This window comes from Cyprinus carpio, chromosome B24, assembly GCF_018340385.1.
Source record: "Cyprinus carpio isolate SPL01 chromosome B24, ASM1834038v1, whole genome shotgun sequence".
In the NCBI taxonomy this organism is placed as follows: Eukaryota; Metazoa; Chordata; class Actinopteri; order Cypriniformes; family Cyprinidae; genus Cyprinus; species Cyprinus carpio.
In genome coordinates, this window is record NC_056620.1 from 12,672,164 (window position 1) to 12,686,104 (window position 13,941).

Consider the following 13,941-nt stretch of genomic DNA (forward strand, 5'->3'; position numbering starts at 1 on the left):
TTTGATCTAATGAGACTAGCATTTGCTGTGGAAGGTTAAAAGCTGCAGAATCTCATCGCAGTGGGACTTGTTTTAAAGCTCTGATTACATGAAACCGTATGTAAATGTAAACTGAAGTTACATGTTGTTAGCGCAAACTAGCAGCCCTGTCAAGCCAATGCAAGTTGCTGTTCGCAGACACTTCACATGCATGTTCATTAGACTTGCTAATCAGCCGGTGTAGCCGTGGAGCACATCTACAGAAACATAATCAGCACTGAGGCTTTAGCTGCGCAGCCGAGCTGCAATCAAGAGCCGGGTTTCATTGCCTCCTTCCTTATTCGCCCTTTCATTTTGATTTTCGTTTTGAGAGTGTTCTGGAACTGTTCAATTTTAGTTGATGAAATATGTAAGTGGTTAGTTCTCAGCCTTGTAATCAGCACAGTTTGCATGTGATTATCTTGCCGGTTGAGGGCTTCTCTTTGGTTATTTGGCCTAGTGTTATAGACCCACTCACTCAGCAGTGAGGACGAGCTGTTTACAGCACAGCCAAGACTGATATGCTAACAGGAAATGCCTCGTTTTCTGTACTGTCATTAAATAGTAGTTTTGCAGGTATCATTTTCAGTGAAATATCACCTTTTGAATCTCTTCATCTATATGAAGAGTCATACACACCTATTTACTAGTTTTGTTATTACAACATTTTGGGAACAGTATCACCTGGAGACTTTTGTTAGCACTTATGTGATATCTTACATCACTGAATCAGACCAAGGGATCGGTTAACTGAAACAACTTGAACTGATTCACCAAAATGAACCAATCTTTAAACCTCTAGCACACTAACAATAAACCAATTTTAACTAAATTAACATGAAATAGGGATCGACCGATATGCATTTTTCAGGGCCGATGCCGATACCGATTATTACAGATCAAGGAGACCGATAACCGATATTTTGAACCGATATGTGTCTAGTGTAAAAATGCAAATTAATGTCAAAATTAAGAATAAAAAGGCCCTCTGACAAAGACTCTCTTTAAATTATTTTAACACATCTTTAATTCTGAGAACTGTTCATAATAACAACATTAATATTAATAATAACAACAAGCATAAAAAGTGCTGGGAGCATCCATCAGCAGCATTCTGTAAACTAAGTAAAACTTAAAGCAAATGTAAACAGCAACAAATGAACAAATAATGGAAAATAATATATATATATATATATATATATATATATGTGTGTGTGTGTGTGTGTGTGTGTGTGTTATATTTAGTGTGTATGTATGTGTGTGTGTGTTATATTTAGCATTTTATTTGCAACCCAGAATTGCATTAAAATCACACACAACCCATATTGTAATAGTGTTTTTTTTTTTTTAGACTGTTTATCACGGCGATACAAACTAGGAAGTATACAGGACAGCGTCATCCAGAAACGTGCAATGTGAGATTATTGACAATTTACGTTATTGGCATAGGGTTATTAGCAGGGTGCGATTTGTGAAATAAACAGAGGGGGGGGTGCTTTTGAAAAATTTTATGAAATGTTTTTTTAATACGACGGAAATTGTATTTAGTGTGATCTCAGTTTAATAAAAACATTCTAAGCCTACGTTAGGCCTATTAATTGTAATGATTTAATGTCCACGGTTATTCAAACAACAAATTACATCTAGAAAGCGAGCAAAGAACACAACGGAGCTTTTTGAAACTCCGAATCAGTTAAACCATTGCGTCGCAAAATGATTCACTGTTTCGATGCGCTTCAATCGGATCGCGTATCGCGAATCATTTGATTCAGATCTGGACGTCAGAGCGGGTTTGCATGATGTTTTTATCCCCACCGGGAATAAAAGTAATTCAGCAGAGGCAGGGATGCATAGACCAGAAGGGGAATCCCCCCATCCCCCCCGGCAAATCGCACCCTGGTTATTAGTGAAATGAGAGAGCGCGGCCGCGGAGATAACTAAATCAGGAATAAGGAGCTCGCGTCGCGTCAGGGCGTCAGAGCTCGCGCTTGATGCCCTTTCAGCTCTTCAAAATTGCATAATGGTAATTCTGAATCTGTATGATAAATTATTTTGCAATCATGTTAGAATAAAGCAATATTTCTCCAAATATGCGCATTTTTTTTTGACTAAGAGCCCTAACGGAACGGACGCTGTTCAGTGAAGCTATGTGAACAACACAAAAAAAAAAAAACGCAGCAGACGTGAGTGAATTCATTCGTGTTGATAATCTATTCACAATATAACGTTAAGTTGGCCGAATTGTGAGAGAAGTAGGTTTCAGTTTCACTATCTCAGCACTGATGTGATGATCCGTTAAAGCATATCACTGCAATGACGGACATTGACCGGGAATTCACAGTATAATAACTGAACGGGGCTTGTCATCATAAATCGATTATATTTAGGTGTTTTGCAACTTCAGTGTAGTGATTTATTGCAACTTCAGGAACGTTTACCTTCGAGAGATAACTTATTGATGTGTGATGATGATCACTGAAGCAGCTCCTGTGCTTTCGGTGTGAGAACTGAACATTTTCCAGCCGCGCCAGCCGTATTGATTGGCCAGGCTCGTGACTCCCAACAAATCAGACGGACGATGGTCGGGGCTTAGTCTAGGCCACAGAACGGTGCGCTCTGACTGAGGTGGCTGGATCAGTGCCAGATCGCGCATTTCAAAATAAAATGGTTTTATCGACAAATCGGTTTTGAAAATGGCCGATGCCGATAACAATAAAAATGCTTAATATCGGCGCCGATAATCGGCCATGCCGATAATCGGTCGACCCCTAACATGGACAACAATATTCCAATTTTAAGGCAATAAAGACAATACTCTGATTAATAATCCACCATGTAGACAGAGATTTTTGATTACCTTAATCCAACTTAAGTCATACTCAAAGTAAACACAAAGACATGAGCCCCTTTCACACTGCATGTTGCACCCGGCAAATTGCCGGAACATTGCCGTGTCGACTTCTGTGTGAAAGCAAACACGTCCCGGGATTGATTCCGGGATTGAACCCAGGTCGAGGACCTAGTAACAGTGCCGGGTTCAGTCCCGGAACGAGCGCTGTGTGAACAAAAGCCAGATCTAATTCCTTGTCGAAGTGATAACGCGCGTTATCGCACGACTCTTTTACCGGCTGTTTTGAAGGAAGATCAACGTTCGCGACGAAAAAATATGTGCAAACTGTAACGAAGCTGAGATCAGTTAGTTCCTTACTTTCCGCTCTGAAGCTGAGATCATTCGCCAGCTTTAGTGAAAGTTAACGTGCCTAGCGTTTTCGACTCGTACGTACATTACACGTCACACCCTGATATCACGTGTCTTTACGGGACCTTTACGGGTTGTGTGTGAATGAACGCACATATTCCGGGTAATCACTGGCAGTGTGAAAATGCAAAATCTAGCGACCCGGGTACAAATGCCGGGACACATTACCCGTGTATTTGCCGGAATCGCAGTGTGAAAGGGGCTATGGAGTATTTCTATTTTAGTCACATTATTGAAGTGCAGTATAAACATGTACACACCTTAATCACATTATTACCGTCTTGTAGGACTTTTCGCCACATTTTGCAACAGGATACACACATGGCAGTGGTCAGCCGTTTGATGGAAAAAACAGAGCATGGCTTTAACAACGCTGTTGTCTGTTTGCACATATAGCATGATAAATAATTAACTGCACTTGAAGCTTTCAGTAAATTTAAAACTGAAACACCCAAATATGGCATCATAACGAAGACAAACTATATATTTATACTTGAAATTCTGGAGGAGACGTCAGATGGAGTTGCGCGGGGATGTAATTACGTGTGCCATTAATCGATCTATGTACTATAACATGTAAAATGGGAACATGAAAGGAATATTCTAAAAGCAACTCATGTAAACACCTTAATCATAATATATTAATAACATAATATTTAGAATTATGTAAATAATTAGATTACTGATGTCCATGTAAACGTATGTTGCGAAAATATTCTAGTCGCATTCTTTAGAAAAATCATTGTAATCTTGGCAATATTATAATCTGAACTGTGTTTAAAAACATGGAAAATTGAATCGGCATGTGAACTGTATTATCATGAATCTCTAAGCAGTTCAACAGCGCTGGGTCCGTGATGCAGGATGTTCTTTCAGGCTTTGTTTAAACACGTACTATGTATTTAGTGTGCATATTTCACAAACCAAACATTTCTGAATGAGCTTCTGACCACCTTTGCCTCGCTCATATTAACAAATCAACAAGATGTACAACCACAACTAAGATACCACACTTTTATTTATATAGCTTTGAGATGTTCATAATCCAGACATGACAGCTCAATTATCTCAGGCTGTTTTATAATAGAAAAAGCAAGTATGACACAGTGATACAGATAAGATATGAATAGTTTAGCTTATATTAAAATGATTCTCCCCATCAGAGTTCTCTGCTCCAAATAGAGATCTTACCATATGATAGGATTTATTTGTGTTTACTCAAATTTCCTTCATGCAAAGTGACTTGTGGACACAGCTATTCATCAACCTCTGTGCTTGAGATTACTGTATTCATTATTTCTGGTCTCTTGGCAAATGCAGTCACTCTTCCTTCCTGTTGTTTTTATCTCAAGTCCTGTTTTGTCAGATCCCCAGTATTGTGGCATCCTACTCTTTCTCCTTGGGAAGGTTGTAAATTGCATTTGTTATGTATTCCCTGCTGTCTGTAATCCGGAGGTGAAATTGGATTTCATGTTGTATCGTTAGTGTTGGCTGTGGTTTGCTTTAGTTTCTGTCGGTCAGTGCCTCTTCATCCAACTTGGTGCAATTGGATATTCAACTCAGTCTTTCTCAGACAGATGACCATGTGCAGGAAGAAGACAGTTCTGTCTGTTTGCTGACTATTTACATTCTCCTCTTTCCTGTGTCCCCAACAGGTACTTCTTCATCGCCTCAATCAGTATGCTGTGTCTAAAATTGATAAGAATATCACAGAGGAAACTGTCAAGGTGAGTTTTGGACATACTATTGGTTTTAGGGGTGCATTCAAGCTTAAAAAATTAATATTTGTTAAAGGAATAGTTCATTATATTCATTTAAACACCCTAATGTTGTTTCAAACTAGTATGACTTTTTTCTTCCATGAAGCTCAAAAGATGTATTTTCCATACAGTGAAAGCAAAAGTTTCACGTGTTTCAATGAAAGCAATGTTTTATGTACACATTTTAGAATTAGTCTGATTCAAAGGAGAATCAGAAGGCTGAATCCTGACTGGCAGAGGAGGAGCTGGGGATGAAGGGGGGTAATTAGCTATTGAGCAATGCGAAAACTGCTGATAATACTGAGGGGACCTTATATATGAATGCTTAGATAGGTGTCGTATTCCCATAAGTAAATGGGGATCAGCTGAGAGTCAGCTGATGCGAGCTTGACTAAAGTGACCCGCCAGAACTAACGCTACGTTTGAATATTATAATTATTATTAAAAGTAATTTTCAGTAATTTAAATAAAGCTAAAATAAAATAAACATTAGATTAGAAATTAAACTTGAAACTTAGAAATGTTGCCTTGGTAACTTTTTTTTAATTTACAAAATATAAAATTATCAGAGTACATTTTCTAAATAAATACTATTTCAGTCTCTATTTGAAAATTTAGTTAAAGGGATAGTTCACCCAAAAATGAAAATTATGTCATTAATGACTCACCCTCATGTCGTTCCAAACCCGGAAGACCTCTGTTCATCTTTGGAACACAGTTTAAGATATTTTAGATTTAGTCCGAGAGCTTTCTGTCCCTCCATTGAGAATGTATGTACGGTATAGTGTCCACGTCCAGAAAGGTAATAAAAACATCTTCAAAGTAGTCCATGTGGCATCAGAGGGTCCGTTAGAATTTTTTGAAGCATCGAAAATACATTTTTGGTCCAAAAATATCAAAAACTACGACTTTATTCAGCCTTGTCTTCTCTCCCGGGTCTGTTATGAGCGCGTTCACAGCACTGCAGTTTAGTGATATCCGGTTCGCGAACGAATCACTCGATGTAACCGGATCTTCTTGAACCAGTTCACCAAATCGAATTGAATCGTTTGAAACGGTTCGCGTCAACAATAAGCATTAATCCATAAATGACTTAAGCTGTTAACTTTTTTAACATGGCTGACACTCCCTCTGAGTTCAAATAAACCAATATCCCGGAGTAATTCATTTACTCAAACAGTACACTGACTGAACTGCTGCGCTATTCTGGCCTCGTGCTACTGGCCCGAGGCTATTAGCCCCGCCCGGCCCGTTTTAAGCCATGGCTCGCACTGGCCCGACAGTGGAAATGCGGCTAGTGACATCATGCATCAAGTTCCTTTATGTCTTGTGATGAATTATGACATGCCATACATGAGAGTGAGCAAATTGACAAAATTAGCATATTTATAATTTGCAAAATGGGAATTATTTCTTGCATGGTGAACCAAACGGTTGTAAACAATAAATGTTCAGCATGGTTAGTGGTGCATGGCAGTAAACTTAATGCATTCTCAGTGGGACAGAACGGTGAGTGCTTGAACACTCAGTCATGTAAACAAGCTCAAAATGCTGTTTGCATGTTTTAGAGCATGTCTGAACATTAGTGTTTGAGGACATTTGTGTGGGATTCTCACTCTGCAAAGGTCATTCAGAGGTTCATTCAGAGTTATTGAATATTTGGATTATACAGTGGGGAAAATATTTATTTTTTAACCCTTGCTGATTTTGTAAGTTTGCCCACTTACAATGAAATTAAGTGTCTGTCATTTTTTATGATAGGTTTATTTTAATGTATAGAGACAGAATACCAACCAAAAAAAGGTTAGAAATTGATTTGCATTTCAGTGAGTGAAATAAGTATTTGATTCCCAAGCAAAACATGGCTTAGTACCTGGTGCATAAAACCTTGTTGGCCAGCACAGAGGTAAAAGGTTTTTTTGTAGTTGGTCACCAGGTTTGCACACATCTCAGGTGGGATTTTGATTCAATCCTCTTTACATATCCTCTCTAAATCCTTAAGGTTTCTTGGCTGTTATTTGGCAACTCAAAGTTTCAGCTCCCTCCACAGATTTTCTATAGGATTGAGGTCTGGAGACTGGCTAGGCCACGCCATGACTTTAATGTGCTTCTTCTTGAACCACTCCTTTGTTGCCTTGACGGTATGTTTCAGGTCATTGTCATGCTGGAAGACCCATCCATGACCCATCTTCAGTGTTCTGGCTGAGGGAGGGAGGTTCTCGTCCAAGATTTTACAGTACATGGTCCCGTCCATTTGCCCCTCGATGCGGTGAAGTCGTCCTGTACCCTTAGCAGAAAAACAGCCCCAAAGCATAATGTTTCCACCTCTGTGCTTGACTGTAGCGATGGTGTTCTTGGGGTCATAGTCAGCATTTCTCTCCCTCCAAACACGGAGAGTCGAGTTAAAGGTGTTGTAGGAGATCTTGGAGAATGCTAACTCTAGCCTGATAGCACTGAAAGTGAACGTCCCACCCTCCCTGCAATCGCCATCCAAAGCCACGCCCCTGAACACATATACGCTCACAGACCAGAATACTAGAGACAACATTACTACAATAAGCTTCATCAACGGTTCCCAATTCCAGCCCATATTCTGAAGTGAAGTAAACTTAAACAGATTTCCCCTGCTCAGCAATGAACACTGTGTAGGGATCACATCGATCGGTACACAATTCATATAGCAAAGCAAATTAAAACGTTCAGACCGAGCATTTTGATTGGACGAACATTTCTTGGTCCTACGCCTCCACAAAATATATAAATACAGGTAAATACATTTAGACCACTTAACTCAATGATTGCTATCGGGATGTGAAGAGACTTTCAACCAGCATAACAAAAAATGTTTCTGAAGACAATCACCTATCGCACCTTTAATGCCAAAGAGCTCAATTTTGGTCTCATCTGACCACAGAACTTTATCCCAGGCCTTCTCTGAATCATTTAGATGTTCTTTGGCAAACTTTAAACGGGCCTGTATGTGCCTTCTTCATTTAGTGTGATATTTAGATTTAAAATATCACACTAAATGTCTTAAAAATTGTCTTGAGTTTTAACTATATTTCTATTGTTTCTATTGTTGATATTAGTTTGATATTTTTTCTAAAATGGACTGTTAAAGTCACTTCCATACATTTTTAGTCCTTTTCATCCTCAGTTTTTGCAGTGCATTGTTGGTTTTCCAGATTCAGACAACGTTGCTCAGTTAATAAGTCAATCTTTCCATGCATTCGCCCCACAGGTGCTGTTTTCTAACCTGGAAGAGATCCTGTCTGTGCACAGGGACTTCCTGTCCATGGTTGAAGAGCTTCTGCAGCCCGACCCCAACCCGTATCATGAAGTGGGACGCTGCTTCCTGCACTTTGTAAGTCTCTGTCTGCCACTCTCTCTTATTCTCACTGTATTACCACACATCCCACATCCCTGCTGAAAAAAAAAACCTTCTCGGTTTAAGCTGGTCTTAGCTGGTTTAAGCTGGATTCTCAGCCTGACAGCCTGAGAAGTGACCAAAACCCCTCCAAAATCTGCCAACATTTGAGGCTGGGAAAGTAAGTAGCTTTTTTTAGCTGGATACAATACACACAGTATAAAAAATTAAACATTTGAATTAAATATAATTTTCAGTGTTATATTTGTGAGGTTAGACAACTGCAGTGGTGCTTTGAAGGACAATGCTGTGTTGTGGTTTTGGGATGAAGGCACTACTTTGTTGTGCTCGCATTCAATCTGGCAGTCTTCCTTCTGCCTCTGGGTAAAACCTCAGAGACGCTGAAGGGCATGAGGAGTGAAATCTCAGAAATAGTTAGTCATATGCAGCTTCAAAAGAGCTTACCAGAGCTGACCTCCTGTATGTGACTGGCTGTGTCTTTGTGTGTTTTTGTGGCTCAGAGAGGAAGGTTTCAGATTTACGACGAGTACTGTGGGAATCATGAGAAAGCCCAAAGGCTTCTGCTGGAGCTCAATAAGATCAGGACAGTACGCACGCTTCTGCTGGTAAGACACTTGTTGCTGGACTGTATATCATTTTTGTGAATTTGCAATATTCATGTGTACTATGTACCACAGTCATTTTTACAGGGCTGCATGAGTAATCGAAATAAAAACAAAATTGCGATATGGTTTAGTGTTATCAAATCACAAAGCCTGTGATTTAATTGCTCTGCATGTTTCAGAGTGAGGCGTGTTACTGTGTTCTTACACATGAACAGCTCATTATCTGCCAGTGCCATTTTTGTTGCTTTTTTCATTAACTTTTTTAAAAATTAATTTTTATCATTTAAAATTTAATTTAATTTAATTGTATTATTTTCTTATATTATTTTAGTAAACAAAAATAAATATTTATAAATTTAAGTTGTTATAAATGGCTGCTGTAATAACTCTGAATGTTGCACCAGGTTTCTCAGTACTTGATTTGTAATGCTTAAAGGGATAGTTCACACAAAAATGAAAATTCTGTCATTAACTTCTCACTCTCATGCCGTTCCAAACCTGTAAGACCTTTATTCATCTTTGTAGCACAAATTAAGATATTTTGAATTAAATCTGTGAGGTTTCTGACTTGCATAGAAAACAAGGGAACTACCACATACAAGGCCAAGAAAGGTCGTAAGGACATTGTTAAAATGTGTTTCAATGGTAATATTATGAATCTACGAGAATACTTTTTGTGCACAAAGAAAACAAAAATAATAACTTTATTTCATAATTTCTTCTCTTCTCTCCATTTATTTTATTTTATTTTATTTTATTTTATTTTATTTTATTTTCATAAAAACACATGAATAAAGATGTATTTGTTGGACACATTTCTGTTCCTGTCCCTGGACGGAGAGCTCATTAATGGTCATTGTTAATGGGCAGGACCGGGTGAAGGTCAGGTCTAACACTGAGGGCCTGGTGGCATGTGTTTGTAATACTATATCTTATAACCTCCTGTGAGTCCGACACAAATTCATTTCCTCTGGCTGAGCTGACAGGAGTGTCCTTCAACGAGAGTCTGTGTAATGTAATGCAAGCAAGCACTGACCCTTCTATAACACTAAAATGCATACATACATTAGAAGACAAGCTGCACGCTCACATTTTTGAAGCTTTATGTTGTGGATTTGCTTAAGAAATATAGAAACGTGTATGTTTTGACATTTATTCCAGTGCAACTTATTGATCTATAGACGTCTCTTGTAAGTGCATTAGTGTAAATGTTTGTTTCTTCTTTTTATTAGGGTAATTTATTTAAATTTTATTTGTTGTATTAAAAGCTCTTTATGTTTGTTTGCTGTATTTTTGAAATTAAGATAAATTAATGTGTTAATATAAAAACAGAAATATAACCACTGGTGTTCTTGAAAGGATAATGTTGGTAACCTACAGTATACAGTAGGATTGTGAGCACTTTTAGATTTATTGCTTCCAGGTCTTTGAACTCACGCTGTGGTGGCTATACGGCTGTAATTGAATTTGATTTAATGGCAATTTTATAGCCATGACCTTGGGGGAACATGTCATCCCTCTGAGACTCAAATGCAAGTATATAGTGTTATTAACGACTGCACAGAAGATTTTGTTATTTTCTGACCTCTTTTGCTTGTTTATCTTTTAAACTGCATGTTGCTGGGCGGCAGGAAGAACACAGAGGTTCCTTTGGAGGGCTACTTGGTTGCACCCATCCAGAGGATCTGTAAATATCCATTACTCCTGAGAGTGAGTACAGTACAAATTATAACTATATCAACTATAGACAGTTCAAACTACATTGTAACATGACCTTATCATTTTGCATGAGTGATAATTACTGGAAATAATTAGTAATAAAATGATCATTTATCTTTGGAAATTATTTAAATTATTTATATATATTTAAATTAAATTATTATTGTAATTATTATTTTTTTAAATATTGGTAATATAAAAAAGACAAATTTTTACATGTTTTAACACTTCAAATATATTTTATCATTAAACATATTAAATATAAACCTCTTAAATAATAAAACAAGAGATAAGAGTAAAAATTCACATCTGATATTCTGATTAGTTTGTCACACTGGAAATGAGACAGCTCAAGCTCACAACAATTTATGAACACTTGATTTTTATTTTTTTTTTAAATAATGTAATCTTCTTGGTTATTTTGGGGGGGGGGGGCAGTGATCAAAATTAGAGAACAGCAATGATTGTACCACGAAGAAAGATTGCCACTAAAGAAGGCTACAGCAGTCAAAAATGAGTAGGAATTGTAGAGGCCATTGCTTTGAATGACTTCAGCACATCTGCGGCCACAGGGCATCACTAGTTTGGTCTTGGTCCACTTTTCTTCCACTTTCCCACAGTTCGGTGACTGTAGTGGTTTCTTAGCCATAACTTTGTCACCAAGGATTCTCCAGAGATTTTGAATTGGGTTTAGATCAGAACTCTGGCGCCGGCCATTTCATTATTTCTATGTTTTTATCTTCAAGGAACTGCTTTACCTGCTTTCAGTCAGATGTCTCTTAAACATTGAGACGCTGTATGCCGAGACACTGTTCAGCACTGAACTGGCAAGCAATTCCAGCTGCAGTGTTGAACCGATTTTCCATTGAGATTCTCCGCATTATCCTGTCCTCTGGTGGATTTGTCTTCTGTGGATGACCAGCCATTTTGGGGGTCTTGAATGACTAAGTGACATTGTAAAGATACAATACTCAAGAAATGACAGATTTGGAATGACCAACTTCTCTTGCTATGACTGCTATTGGCCTTCATCTGGACAACTGCTGTTGGAGGGTTTCAGTCACTTCAGAACACCTCACCATCTTACAAAGTCAGTGAAAACTGGAAAGTAGGGCTTCTAATTAAATAGGGTTTCTCAGATAATTAAGGAAATTAGCACCAGGTGTCAGACTAATACCAATCACTGGGAGGTATCTTAAAATTATTTTCTAATTTTGATCAATGTTCTTTTTCAAAGTTCTCATTTCAGAATATATTTAACTCATGAAATATGCTTAAACAAACTGTGCTTTTACTCATGTTAGGATAACTTCAATTAGGACTAAACAGTGACCTCAAATTTTTGTCACCTTCACAGCTTAAATCCAAATTGGTAAAACACTAAACTTCACATGTTTTTGGTAGAAGGTCAGAGTGTTACAAATTATACTGTACATTTACATAGAACATCAGCAACAGTTTTACAAGCCATTATTTACACTCTGTGTTTCATCTAATGCCAGGCCTACTGCTAATGTTTCGTGGCTATTCTTGAACCCAAAACATTGATATTTAAACCATTTACTGTAAACACCCACAAGCGATAGTTCATGTAATAAGACCATAATTTCTGGCGTTTTCACTGAGCTTCTCACAGTCGGAGCCGCCGTGGCCCCTCTCGCTAAATACCAGTGATAGGCATCTGTGGTTGCTCAGATATCTTATGTAAATGTGAGCGGCAGAATTAAACTGATGAGGCAGAACACTTGTGTTTAGACTTGGTTTAGAGATTAGTATCTTCCTCAACACACCCCATCTTGCAGTAGCAAGAACGTTGAACATACCACAAACACAGTTTTAGCCATAATTCTTTAAAAAAACATTTGGTAATTCCATCAGTCAATGTCAAGCTTTGTTTCAAAGTTAAGTTTATTTTGTACATATTCACGATACAAGCATGTTTTGTTGTAATTATACCACTTTCTTGATGTTTTTGTTCTCTGTGGTTGTTTAGGAGCTGCTGAAAAGAACCCCAAAGAAACACAACGATTACTTGATGGTGCAGGAGTCATTGCAGGTGATGAAAGCCGTTTGTTCCAGTATTAATGAGGCTAAAAGGCAGATGGAGAAGCTCGAGGTGCTGGAAGAGTGGCAGTCTCATATTGAGGGCTGGGAGGTAAACACACACATAAACACACACACACACACACACACACACACACACACACACACACACACACACACACATCATGAGTTCTGTTGTTTATAAACTATTAGTGGTAATTACTATGGCAAACTTGGTGATTTGAACAAACTCTTAACCCTTATCTATTAAGGTTTGGTGTGTAACTCATCCTGCAAAGTTTGAATTATAGACAAGAAAGATATCTTAATAATTTTAATACTTTTATTTAGCAAGAATGTATTCAATTGACAGCAAAGACTTGCAATAATGTCTATTTTAAATAAACACTGTTCTTTTGAACTTTCTATTCATCAAAGAATCATGAAAATGTACTATGGTTTCCACATAAATTTCAAGCTTTACAACTGTTTTCAACATTATTAAAGGGGCCATCAGATGCCCATTTTTTACAAGTTGATATGATTCTTTAGGGTCTTAAAGAAAAGTCTATAACATACTTTCATTCATTAAAATTTTTCAATGGTAGTATAAAAACACCCTTTTTTACCATGGCAAAAACAGCTCTTTTCAGAGCAAGCCATTTTGTTGAATGTTGCTTTAAATGCTAATGAGCTCTGCTGACCCCGCCCCTCTCTTCCGTGGAGTGACGAGCAGACTGTAAACTTTAGCTGCATTTAGCTGCAAAACTTGCTAACTAGCACATTATTAGGAAATTTGATTTGCAGAGATTCATAAAAAAAACCCTATACTCACTTCTTCTGTAGATGAAGCTGGATCATGAATGATTCAATTTTAAAATAACACTTTTCTATTTTAATATATGTTAATATGTAATTTATTCCTGTGATTCAAAGTAAAATTTAAATTATTCACTTGGCGCAGCTAATTGGTTCTTTTTGTATCAGCAGCCAATAAGCTGCTGCTCTACATACAATTACTTGGCTGGTGCTTGCTGTAACAGTTGCAGCGAACTTCAGAAACCTTCACCTTCCCCAGCTCCACCTGTATAGATCTGCTACGGGGTGATTCCATATATGTTATATATGAGAGGTGAATTTCATGTTTTA

At 37.7% G+C, this 13,941-nt stretch overlaps 1 protein-coding gene across 1 annotated transcript in view; it reads left to right on the forward strand.

The window, feature by feature from the left end:
- The window catches only part of LOC109050250 (phosphatidylinositol 3,4,5-trisphosphate-dependent Rac exchanger 2 protein-like), a 136,641-nt gene that overhangs the window by 23,992 nt on the left and 98,708 nt on the right, over nt 1–13,941 (forward strand). Inside the window, 5 exon segments of the mRNA XM_042752532.1 lie at nt 4,933–5,004; nt 8,279–8,401; nt 8,926–9,030; nt 10,639–10,740; nt 12,743–12,904. Of these exon segments, the coding sequence (XP_042608466.1) occupies nt 4,933–5,004; nt 8,279–8,401; nt 8,926–9,030; nt 10,639–10,740; nt 12,743–12,904 (564 nt within the window).